This window comes from Somniosus microcephalus, unplaced genomic scaffold (assembly GCF_052327205.1).
Source record: "Somniosus microcephalus isolate GS21.2 unplaced genomic scaffold, FLI_Smic_1.0 unresolved_chr7, whole genome shotgun sequence".
Classification (NCBI taxonomy): domain Eukaryota; kingdom Metazoa; phylum Chordata; class Chondrichthyes; order Squaliformes; family Somniosidae; genus Somniosus; species Somniosus microcephalus.
In genome coordinates, this window is record NW_028225185.1 from 2,960,303 (window position 1) to 2,973,228 (window position 12,926).

Genomic DNA, 12,926 nt, shown 5'->3' on the forward strand with positions numbered 1-12,926 from the left:
TACAACGCATATACACCCAGAGGTGCCTGCACAATATAAAAACACACAGACGACATTACTAACTTTAAGTGGCCGCTGTGGCTCAGTGGGCAGCACTCTCGCCTCTGAACCAGAAGGTTGTGGGTTCGAGTCCCACTCCAGAGACTTGAGCACAGACACTCCAGTGCAATACTGAGGGAGCGCCGCACCGTCGGAGGGGCGGTACTGAGGGAGCGCCGCACCGTCGGAGGGGCGGTACTGAGGGAGTGCCGCACTGAGGGAGTGCCGCACTGTCGGAGGGGCGGTACTGAGGGAGCGCCGCACTATCGGAGGGGCGGTACTGAGGGAGCGCCGCACTGTCGGAGGGGCGGTACTGAGGGAGCGCCGCACTGTCGGAGGGGCGGTACTGAGGGAGCGCCGCACTGTCGGAGGGGCGGTACTGAGGGAGCGCCGCACTGTCGGAGGGGCGGTACTGAGGGAGCGTCGCACTGTCGGAGGGGCGGTACTGAGGGAGCGCCGCACTGTCGGAGGGGCGGTACTGAGGGAGCGTCGCACTGTCGGAGGGGCAGTACTGAGGGAGCACCGCACTGTCGGAGGGGCAGTACTGAGGGAGCACCACACTGTCGGAGGTGCCGTCTTTCGGATGAGACGTTAAACCAAGGCCCTTTATGCTCTCTCAGGTGGACATAAAAGATCCCACGGCCACTATTGGAAGAAGAGCAGGGGGAGTTCTCCCTGGTGTCCTGGGGCCAATATTTATCCCTCAACCAACATCACTAAAAACAGATGATCTGGTCATTATCACATTGCTGTTTGTGGGAGCTTGCTGTGCGCAAATTGGCTGCCGCGTTTCCTACATTACAACAGTGACCACACTTCAAAAAAAGTTCTTCATTGGCTGTAAAGCGTTTTGGGACATCCAGTGGTCGTGAACGGCGCTGGAGAAATGCAAGTCTTTGTTTCTTTCTATAGACACACACAGAGACACAGACACAGACAGATTTTCGATGAATTAAATGCGAGCCACTGACCTGGACGAGGATACGAGGTCGCTGGGGCGATGGGAATGGGACATTGTGTAAAAAGTTTGAGATGTGCCTGAAAAACGATTAAAAAATTCAGAATCAGCTTTTTTACAGCAACAAACTAAACATAAATCAGCCAAACCCGAATCAGCGGGAGGGCAGGGGTAGAAAGCAGCTGCACTCACTTCTCAATGGGTAAGACGTGGGGTCCAGATATGGAGTACCGATACACAAAGGTCAGGAACTTCTGGAAAACGTCGAAGAACGGCCAGTGAGACAGCACGCAGATGCTCTTCTTGGCCTGGACGGATTTGGTGAGAATGGGCCTGCGGTCGATGACACTCAGCAGCCCCAGGCTGAGCCGCTGTTTGTCCATCAGACTGTCGCGGGGGTACGATTCATAGAACTGGATCGCTGCCCCGTACACCTGTCCACAACACACAACAGCGTCAGAGCCCCATCGCCCGACTGCTCCGCTCTCCGCCTCTCCCTCCGCAGTCTGCCCCCCTCTCCTGCCGCAGTCTGCTCCGCTCTCCGTCTCCCCCTCCGCAGTCTGCTCCTCTCCCCCTCTCCCGCCGCAGTCTGCCCCCCTCTCCCGCCGCAGTCTGCCCCCCTCTCCCGCCGCAGTCTGCCCCCCTCTCCCGCCGCAGTCTGCCCCCCTCTCCCGCCGCAGTCTGCCCCCCTCTCCCGCCGCAGTCTGCCCCCCTCTCCCTCCGCAGTCTGCCCCCCTCTCCCTCCGCAGTCTGCCCCCCTCTCCCTCCGCAGTCTGCCCCCCTCTCCCTCCGCAGTCTGCCCCCCTCTCCCTCCGCAGTCTGCACCCCTCTCCCTCCGCAGTCTGCCCCCCTCTCCCTCCGCAGTCTGCCCCCCTCTCCCTCCGCAGTCTGCCCCCTCTCCCTCCGCAGTCTGCCCCCCCTCTCCCTCCGCAGTCTGCCCCCCCTCTCCCTCCGCAGTCTGCCCCCCCTCTCCCTCCGCAGTCTGCCCCCCCTCTCCCTCCGCAGTCTGCCCCCCCTCTCCCGCCGCAGTCTGCCCCCCTCTCCCTCCGCAGTCTGCCCCCCCTCTCCCTCCGCAGTCTGCCCCCCCTCTCCCTCCGCAGTCTGCCCCCCTCTCCCTCCGCAGTCTGCCCCCCCTCTCCCTCCGCAGTCTGCCCCCCCCTCCCTCCGCAGTCTGCCCCCCTCTCCCTCCGCAGTCTGCCCCCCCTCCCTCCGCAGTCTGCCCCTCTCCCTCCGCAGTCTGCCCCCCTCTCCCTCCGCAGTCTGCCCCCCTCTCCCTCCGCAGTCTGCCCCCCTCTCCCTCCGCAGTCTGCCCCCCCTCTCCCTCCGCAGTCTGCCCCCCCTCTCCCTCCGCAGTCTGCCCCCCTCTCCCTCCGCAGTCTGCCCCCCCTCTCCCTCCGCAGTCTGCCCCCCCTCTCCCTCCGCAGTCTGCCCCCCTCTCCCTCCGCAGTCTGCCCCCCTCTCCCTCCGCAGTCTGCCCCCCTCTCCCTCCGCAGTCTGCACCCCTCTCCCTCCGCAGTCTGCACCCCTCTCCCTCCGCAGTCTGCACCCCTCTCCCTCCGCAGTCTGCCTCCCTCTCCCTCCGCAGTCTGCACCCCTCCGCAGTCTGCCTCCCTCTCCCTCCGCAGTCTGCACCCCTCTCGCTCCGCAGTCTGCCTCCCTCTCCCTCCGCAGTCTGCACCCCTCTCGCTCCGCAGTCTGCACCCCTCCCTCCGCAGTCTGCCCCCCTCTCCCTCCGCAGTCTGCCCCCCTCTCCCTCCGCAGTCTGCACCCCTCTCCCTCCGCAGTCTGCACCCCTCTCCCTCCGCGGTCTGCACCCCTCTCCCTCCGCGGTCTGCCCCCCTCTCCCTCCGCGGTCTGCCCCCCTCTCCCTCCGCGGTCTGCCCCCCTCTCCCTCCGCGGTCTGCACCCCTCTCCCTCCGCGGTCTGCACCCCTCTCCCTCCGCGGTCCGCACCCCTCTCCCTCCGCGGTCCGCACCCCTCTCCCTCCGCGGTCCGCACCCCTCTCCCTCCGCGGTCCGCACCCCTCTCCCTCCGCGGTCCGCACCCCTCTCCCTCCGCGGTCCGCACCCCTCTCCCTCCGCGGTCCGCACCCCTCTCCCTCCGCGGTCCGCACCCCTCTCCCTCCGCGGTCCGCACCCCTCTCCCTCCGCGGTCCGCACCCCTCTCCCTCCGCGGTCCGCACCCCTCTCCCTCCGCGGTCCGCACCCCTCTCCCTCCGCGGTCCGCACCCCTCTCCCTCCGCGGTCCGCACCCCTCTCCCTCCGCGGTCTGCACCCCTCTCCCTCCGCAGTCTGCACCCCTCTCCCTCCGCAGTCTGCACCCCTCTCCCTCCGCAGTCTGCACCCCTCTCCCTCCGCAGTCTGCACCCCTCTCCCTCCGCAGTCTGCACCCCTCTCCCTCCGCAGTCTGCACCCCTCTCTCACTCGCTTCCTACCTTTTCCCCTGTGCCAGCAGTCAGTACGAAGGTGGAGAAGACAGGGAGCTGGTACTTGGTCTGTGCTGGCCAGCTTTCGATGGTGGCTCCCATTGGTAAACAGAAGACGGGCACAGTCTGTGGCAGAGGGAAGGACTCACTGTCAGTCTCCGGGTACCTGCTGATCAGCCCTAGCATGGCACAGAAACAGGAGCGGTCAGTAAACAACCCACAGCAATACAGCCGAGACGACTGGAACTCAGTGAACAATGCCGTTCATTCCATCTCCTCGGAGTTACTCCCCTCGAGCTGCCGATTCTAGCTGGGGGACGGGCTTCACAGGCGCTGGGGACCTTCTTATGCATTTGTCATACAGGAGCCTAAACGACGAGTGCTGGTCAGCACATCCAGCTGGGGAGGCATCGCACCCACGTCCGATCCTCTGCTCGTGCTCCTCGCACACGCGCTCTCTGGCTCAGAATCAGCAGAAACCGGACTCATTTCATTCCCGCCGAACCCCAGGTGCACTGGATAATCGCACCTGCCAACCCACAGGTAAATAACTGACTGACCCCTCGATAGTGCGGCCCTGTCCCTGTGTGACTGACTGACCCCTCGATAGTGCGGCCCTGTCCCTGTGTGACTGACTGACCCCTCGATAGTGCGGCCCTGTCACTGGGTGACTGACTGACCCCTCGATAGTGCGGCCCTGTCACTCTGTAACTGACTGACCGCTCGATAGTGCGGCCCTGTCACTGGGTGACTGACTGACCCCTCGATAGTGCAGCCCTGTCACTGGGTGACTGACTGACCCCTCGATAGTGCGGCCCTGTCACTGTGTGACTGACCCCTCGATAGTGCGGCCCAGTCACTGGGTGACTGACCCCTCGATAGTGCGGCCCTGTCCCTGTGTGACTGACTGAGCCCTCGATAGTGCGGCCCTGTCGCTGGGTGACTGACTGACCCCTCGATAGTGCGGCCCTGTCACTGGGTGACTGACCCCTCGATAGTGCGGCCCTGTCCCTGTGTGACTGACTGACCCCTCGATAGTGCGGCCCTGTCACTGGGTGACTGACCCCTCGATAGTGAGGCCCTGTCACTGGGTGACTGACTGACCCCTCGATAGAGCGGCCCTGTCACTCTGTAACTGACTGACCGCTCGATAGCGCGGCCCTGTCACTGGGTGACTGACTGACCCCGCGATAGTGCGGCCCTGTCACTGTGTGACTGACCCCGCGATAGTGCGGCCCTGTCACTCTGTAACTGACTGACCCCTCGATAGTGCGGCCCTGTCACTCTGTAACTGACTGACCTCTCGATAGTGCGGCCCTGTCCCCGTGTGACTGACCCCTCGATAGTGCAGCCCAGTCACTGTGTGACTGACCCCTCGATAGTGCGGCCCTGTCACTATGTGACTGACTGACCCCTCGATCGTGGGGCCCTGTCCCTGTGTGACTGACTGACCACTCGATAGTGCAGCCCTGTCCTTGTGTGACTGACCCATCGATAGTGCGGCCCTGTCACTGTGTGACTGACTGACCCCTCGATAGTGCGGCCTGGTCACTGTGTGACTGACTGACCCCTCGATAGTGCGGCCCTGTCACTGTGTGACTGACTGACCCCTCGATAGTGCGGCCCTGTCACTGTGTGACTGACTGACCCCTCGATAGTGCGGCCCTGTCACTGTGTGACTGACTGACCCCTCGATAGTGCGGCCCTGTCCCCGTGTGACTGACCCCTCGATAGTGCGGCCCTGTCACTGTGTGACTGACCCCTCGATAGTGCGGCCCTGTCACTGTGTGACTGACTGACCTCTCGATAGTGCGGCCCTGTCACTGTGTGACTGACTGACCCCTCGATAGTGCGGCCCTGTCACTGTGTGACTGACTGACCCCTCGATAGTGCGGCCCTGTCACTGTGTGACTGACTGACCCCTCGATAGTGCGGCCCTGTCACTGTGTGACTGACTGACCCCTCGATAGTGCGGCCCTGTCACTGTGTGACTGACCCCTCGATAGTGCGGCCCTGTCACTGTGTGACTGACCCCTCGATAGTGCGGCCCTGTCACTGTGTGACTGACCCCTCGATAGTGCGGCCCTGTCACTGTGTGACTGACCCCTCGATAGTGCGGCCCTGTCACTGTGTGACTGACCCCTCGATAGTGCGGCCCTGTCACTATGTGACTGACTGACCCCTCGATCGTGGGGCCCTGTCCCCGTGTGACTGACTGACCACTCAATAGTGCGGCCCTGTCCTTGTGTGACTGACCCTTCGATAGTGCGGCCTGGTCACTGTGTGACTGACTGACCCCTCGATAGTGCGGCCCTGTCACTGTGTGGCTGACTGACCCCTCGATAGTGCGGCCCTGTCACTGTGTGACTGACCCCTCGATAGTGCGGCCCTGTCACTGTGTGACTGACCCCTCGATAGTGCGGCCCTGTCACTGTGTGACTGACCCCGCGATAGTGTGGCCCTGTCACTGTGTGACTGACTGACCCCTCGATAGTGTGGCCCTGTCACTGTGTGACTGACCCCTCGATAGTGCGGCCCTGTCACTGTGTGACTGACCCCTCGATAGTGCGGCCCTGTCACTGTGTGACTGACCCCTCGATAGTGTGGCCCTGTCACTGTGTGACTGACTGACCCCTCGATAGTGTGGCCCTGTCACTGTGTGACTGACCCCTCGATAGTGCGGCCCTGTCACTGTGTGACTGACTGACCCCTCGATAGTGCGGCCCTGTCACTGTGTGACTGACTGACCCCTCGATAGTGCGGCCCTGTCACTGTGGGACTGACTGATCCCTCGATAGTGCGGCCCTGTCACTGTGTGACTGACCCCTCGATAGTGTGACTGACCCCTCGATAGTGCGGCCCTGTCACTGTGTGACTGACTGACCCCTCGATAGTGCGGCCCTGTCCCCGTGTGACTGACCCCTCGATAGTGTGGCCCTGTCACTGTGTGACTGACTGACCCCTCGATAGTGTGGCCCTGTCACTGTGTGACTGACTGACCCCTCGATAGTGTGGCCCTGTCACTGTGTGACTGACTGACCCCTCGATAGTGCGGCCCTGTCACTGTGTGACTGACCCCTCGATAGTGCGGCCCTGTCACTGTGTGACTGACTGACCCCTCGATAGTGCGGCCCTGTGACTGTGTGACTGACTGACCCCTCGATAGTGCGGCCCTGTCACTGTGTGACTGACTGACCCCTCGATAGTGCGGCCCTGTGACTGTGTGGTAAACCACTGTTATTGTTGCTCACCGTTGTTGTTGTACACTGTTGTATCTATGCATGCCTCAGCTGGCTCCGCCCCTGGCTCCACCCACAGGCCCAGGTATAAAGGTGACTGCTCTGCAGCCCCCCTGCCTTCTTGGAAACCAGTCAACCACGAGAGACATGCTCTGTTCTTTGTTAATAAAAGCCTTTTAGTTACTCTCCTAACTCTCCGTCTTTTATGAGTAATTGAAAGCGCATCAATTTTATTAACAAAAACAAAATGTCGGCACCAAACGCTGAGCAGCAGGCTGCTGCACCAAACGCTGAGCAACAGGCTGCTGCACCAAACGCTGAGCAACAGGCTGCTGCACCAAACGCTGAGCAACAGGCTGCTGCACCAAACGCTGAGCAACAGGCTGCTGCACCAAACGCTGAGCAACAGGCTGCTGCACCAAATGCTGAGCAACAGGCTGCTGCACCAAACGCTGAGCAGCAGGCGCTGCAGCAAATGACGGCACCAAACGCTGAGCAGCAGGCGCTGCTGCATGCCCTCAGACCAACATGCCTGGCCCTAGACCCTCAAGAGGCGGGTTCGTCTACCAAGTTCGCACAATGGCTGCGTTGCTTCGAAGCTTACCTGGAAGCCTCAGCCGTGACACTAGATGGAAACAAACTAAAAATCCTGGCCTCCAAGGTGGGCCACCAAGTCTACACGCTCATCCAGGACGCGACTACCTACACGGCGGCTATCGATCTGCTAAAAGGACAATACACACGCCCGCAAACAGCAGTCCGGGGAATCGGTGGAGGCATTCCTACGGGCACTACAGATACTCGGCCGAGCCTGCGATTGTAAAGAGGTATCGGCCGCGACACACACGGAGGGACTTATCCGAGATGCTTTCGTTGCGGGCCTCAAGCCCGACTACTCCCGGCAGAGACTGTTGGAGAAGGGCGAAATCGACCTGAAGAAGGCAGTGTCCCTCGCGCTCTCGCTAGACGCGGCCCACCGGAATATGGACGCATTCTCCCCTAACCGCTCCGCACCGTGGACGCCGCAACCTTGGGTCATGGGACCGCCACCCCCGGCACCAACTGCTGCAGCGATGTCCAAGGGCCCGAAATGTTACTTTTGCGGCCAGGCAAAACACCCCAGAGCACGCTGCCCGGCGAAAAACGCTACCTGCTCTGGCTGCGGGAAGAAAGGACACTACGTCAGCGCCTGCAAAGGTAAAACCGCTAACGCCAGCAGCGCCGCGTGTGAACCGTGGGGGCAGCCATCTTGTCCGCCATCTTGGACACCTCCAGCCGCGTGGGGATCGGGATCATGGGCGCAGCCATATTGTCCGCCATCTTGGACGCCTCCAACTCCAATCGCGGGTGACCCGGACTCAACCACCGCCTCGTCTGACGACCACAGCGACTCGCTCGACCAAACGCTGGCCTCCGTGACGCTGGACCAATCTCTCCCTCACCAACTGTCCAAGTCCATGGTGGACATTACGGTAAACGGCCGCGCCACTACCTGCCTTTTCGACAGCGGGAGCACGGGGAGCTTTATCCACCCCGACACGGTGCGCAGTTACTCTCTCCTGGTCCTGCCAACGCGCCATCGGATCTCTATGGCTTCCAAATCCCATTCAGCAGACGTCGGTGGCTACTGTGTAGTGACCCTTTCAGTAAGGGGCACAGAATACAAAAATTTTAAACTTCTTGTCCTGCCCCATCTCTGCGCTGCCGTTCTACTGGGGTTGGATTTTCAGTGTCACATTAGCGTACGGCGGACCCCTCCCCCCACTCTCAGTCTGCAGCCAGCAGCTTTTAAATCGCCCGCCGCGCACCATTTGCAGCCTCTCCACGCTTAAAGTCTCCCCCCCCCCCCTTGTTCGCTAACCTCACCCGCGACTGTAAGCCCATCGCTACCAAAAGCAGGCGGTACAGTGCCGGCGATAGGAGCTTCATTAAATCCGAAGTAGCAAGACTCCTGAAGGAAGGGATTATTGAGGGTAGCACTAGCCCATGGCGAGCACAAGTGGTGGTAGTGAAGACTGGCGAAAAACAGCGCCTAGTTATTGACTACAGCCAGACGATCAATCGCTACACCCAGTTAGATGCATACCCACTCCCCCGCATATCTGACATGGTCAATCAGATAGCACAATACCGGGTGTTCTCGACGATTGATCTGAAGTCGGCATACCACCAGCTCCCCATCAGGGCTGAAGACCGCCAGTACACAGCTTTTGAAGCTGACGGTCGTCTCTACCACTTCCTCCGAGTCCCCTTCGGCGTCACCAACGGGGTTTCGGTCTTCCAAAGGGAGATGGACCGAATGGTTGACCAGAACGCGCTGCAGGCCACCTTCCCCTATCTAGACAACGTCACCATCTGCGGCCACGACCAGCAGGACCATGATGTTAACCGAGAGAAATTCCTCCATACGGCCCAGCGGCTGAATCTAACATACAACAAGGACAAATGTATGTTTCGCACCACGCGCCTCGCCATTCTTGGCTGCGTAGTGGAGAACGGAGTCATCGGCCCCGACCCTGACAGAATGCGCCCCCTTATGGAGCTCCCCCTCCCCCACTGCCAAAAAGCACTGAAGAGATGCCTAGGGTTTTTCTCTTACTATGCTCAGTGGGTGCCCAACTATGCGGACAAAGCCAGACCCCTCATCAAGTCCATCTCCTTCCCCCTGACAGCAGAGGCATGTGCAGCCTTCACTCTCATAAAAAGAGATATTGCGAAGGCCACAATGCACGCAGTGGATGAGTCCATCCCTTTCCAAGTGGAGAGCGACGCATCCGACTTCGCCCTAGCTGCAACCCTTAACCAGGCGGGGAGACCTGTGGCCTTTTTCTCAAGGACCCTCCAGGGCCCCGAGATTCGACACTCCTCTGTCGAAAAGGAGGCCCAGGCCATTGTGGAAGCGGTGCGACATTGGAGGCATTACCTGGCCGGAAAACGATTTACCCTGCTCACTGACCAGCGTTCAGTGGCTTTTATGTTTAATAATAAGCAGAGGGGCAAAATCAAGAACGACAAGATCTTGAGGTGGAGAATCGAACTCTCCACCTACAATTACGATATCTTGTACCGGCCCGGGAAACTCAATGAGCCCCCAGATGCCCTATCACGTGGTACATGCGCCAACGCACAGGTTGATAGACTGCAGACCCTCCACAATGACCTCTGCCACCCGGGGGTCACCAGGTTCTTCCATTTCATCAAATCCCGTAACCTGCCCTACTCCATCGGAGGAGGTCAGGACCATGACCAGGAACTGCCAAATCTGTGCCGAGTGCAAACCGCATTTTTATAGGCCAGACAGAGCAAGCCTGATCAAGGCCACTCGCCCCTGAGCGTCGATTTTAAAGGGCCCCTCCCCTCCTCTGACCGCAACGTGTACTTCCTCAACATAATTGATGAGTACTCCCGTTTCCCGTCCCTTGCCTTGCCCAGACATGACCAGTACCACGGTCATTAAATGTCTGAATGACCTTTTCGCCTTGTTCGGCTTCCCTAGCTATATCCATAGCGACCGGGGCTCATCCTTTATGAGCGACGAACTCCGTCAGTACCTGCTTACGAGAGGTATTGCTACAAGCAGAACCACCAGCTACAACCCCCGGGGGAACAGCCAGGTGGAAAGAGAGAACGCGACGGTTTGGAAGGCCGTCCTCTTAAACTTAAAATCTAAGGGCCTTCCGACCTCTCGCTGGCAGGAGGTCCTCCCTGCGGCGCTCCACTCCATTCAGTCACTGCTTTGTACGGCCACCAATGCCAGCCCCCATGAAAAAATGTTCACTTTCCCCAGGAAGTCCACATCGGGGACCTCGCTACCGACATGGCTGACGGCTCCAGGACCCGTCCTACTGCGGAAGCACGTGAGGTCCCATAAAACGGACCCCCTGGTCAAGAGGGTGAGCCTCCTCCACGCCAACCCCCAGTATGCTTACGTGGCGTACCCGGACGGGCGGGAGGACAGAGTCTCCATACGAGACCTCGCACCTTCGGGTGCCCCTGAAACACTACCATTGCCATCCACCACTACCCACAACCCAACCCCTGTAGACTGCATGCCGCAGCCCCAGGACCCGTCATTGACCACCCAATCACTCAATGAGACGCCAGATTCAACATTGGATGCTGCACCATCACCGCCGCCACCACGACGATCAGGACGGCATACAAGGCCACCTGATAGACTTACTTACACGAACCTTTAGTACACTTCACCCCGCCGGACTCAAATTTAAACAAGGGGTGAATGTGGTAAACCACTGTTACTGTTGCTCACCGTTGTTGTTGCACACTGTTGTATCTATGCATGCCTCAGCTGGCTCCGCCCCTGGCTCCACCCACACGCCCAGGTATAAAGGTGACTGCTCTGCAGCCCCCTGCCTTCTTGGAAACCAGTCAACCACGAGAGGCATGCTCTGTTCTTTGTTAATAAAAGCCTTTTAGTTACTCTCCTAACTCTCCGTCTTTTATGAGTAATTGATAGCGCATCAGACTGACCCCTCGATAGTGCGGCCCTGTCACTGTGTGACTGCCCCCTCGATAGTGCGGCCCTGTCCCTGTGTGACTGACCCCTCGATAGTGCGGCCCTGTCACTGTGTGACTGACTGACCCCTCGATAGTGCGGCCCTCTCACTGTGTGACTGACCCCTCGATAGTGCGGCCCTGTCACTGTGTGACTGACTGACCCCTCGATACTGCGGCCCTGTCACTGTGTGACTGACTGACCCCGCGATAGTGCGGCCCTGTCACTGTGTGACTCACCCCTCGATAGTGTGGCCCCGTCACTGTGTGACTGACTGACCCCTCGATAGTGCGGCCCTGTCACTGTGTGACTGACCCCTCGATAGTGTGGCCCTGTCACTGGGTGACTGGCCCCTCGATAGTGCGGCCCTGTCACTGTGTGACTGACTGATCCCTCGATAGTGCGGCCCTGTCCGTGTGACTGACTGACCCCTGGATAGTGCGGCCCTGTCACTGTGTGACTGACCCCTCGATAGTGCGGCCCTGTCACTGGGTGACTGACCCCTCGATAGTGCGGCCCTGTCACTGCGTGACAGACCCCTCGATAGTGCGGCCCTGTCACTGTGTGACTGACTGACCCCTCGATAGTGTGGCCCTGTCACTGGGTGACTGACCCCTCGATAGTGCGGCCCTGTCACTGGGTGACTGACCCCTCGATAGTGTGGCCCTGTCACTGTGTGACTGACTGACCCCTCGATAGTGCGGCCCTGTCACTGTGTGACTGACTGACCCCTCGATAGTGCGGCCCTGTCACTGTGTGACTGACCCCTCGATAGTGCGGCCCTGTCACTGTGTGACTGACCCCTCGATAGTGCGGCCCTGTCACTGGGTGACTGACCCCTCGATAGTGCGGCCCAGTCACTGTGTGACTGACTGACCCCTCGATAGTGCGGCCCTGTCACTGTGTGACTGACCCCTCGATAGTGCGGCCCAGTCACTGTGTGACTGACTGACCCCTCGATAGTGCGGCCCAGTCACCGTGTGACTGACTGACCCCTCGATAGTGCGGCCCTGTCACTGTGTGACTGACCCCTCGATAGTGCGGCCCTGACACTGTGTGACTGACTGACCCCTCGATAGTGCGGCCCTGTCACTGTGACTGACCCCTCGATAGTGCGGCCCAGTCACCGCGTGACTGACTGACCCCTCGATAGTGCGGCCCTGTCACCGTGTGACTGACTGACCCCTCGATAGTGCGGCCCTGTCACTGTGTGACTGACTGACCCCTCGATAGTGCGGCCCTGTCACTGTGTGACTGACCCCTCGATAGTGCGGCTGGGGTTTACCCTGGGCTCTCGCCCTGTCTGCAGTCTGCCTCTCTCTGCCCTTATTGATCTAACAGAGGTTTCACTTTATTTGCAAACTGACTGTCCACCTCTCTCTGCTGCGCGATCCTCACCAGCTTCGTAGGCCAGGGCTGTCCCCTTCGCCATCGATTTCTTGTAACACAGGTAGATTCCTGGGCCCCACTGTAAGCAGAAAGAAATTCAGTGTCAAAACCCGCGGTGACATGAATCGGTTATTCATGAAAGAAAGACTTGTGAAGTGATGCTGAGCGGCCTGCGGGTGGCGCTGTCCAGGGAGTGTATAAATACTCGGGCACGAACCCAGCTTGCTCAGGACATTCTTAACAGGAACTAGTGAAGGACACCACTAGACCGCCATGTTGTAAAACAGTTGATTAAAGCCTTGTTTAACGCTTAGACCAAGTGCCAAGTAGTTTTCTTACGTCATGCAGCACGGAGCTGAA

The 12,926-nt window shown here is 59.9% G+C and overlaps 1 protein-coding gene across 4 annotated transcripts in view; it reads right to left on the bottom strand.

The window, feature by feature from the left end:
• Positions 1 to 12,926, bottom strand: part of dennd4b (DENN/MADD domain containing 4B) — a 96,511-nt gene that overhangs the window by 57,722 nt on the left and 25,863 nt on the right. For 3 of the 4 annotated variants that reach the window (XM_085978456.1, XM_085978457.1, XM_085978455.1), the window contains exons 4-7: positions 12,576 to 12,645; positions 3,432 to 3,601; positions 1,190 to 1,431; positions 1,011 to 1,077 (exon numbers count right to left, since the gene is read on the bottom strand). In XM_085978456.1, the coding sequence (XP_085834582.1) occupies positions 1,011 to 1,077; positions 1,190 to 1,431; positions 3,432 to 3,601; positions 12,576 to 12,645 (549 nt within the window). Of the gene's footprint in view, positions 1 to 1,010; positions 1,078 to 1,189; positions 1,432 to 3,431; positions 3,602 to 12,575; positions 12,646 to 12,926 lie in introns of those variants that run through there. The other variant, XM_085978458.1, reaches the window with a different exon arrangement.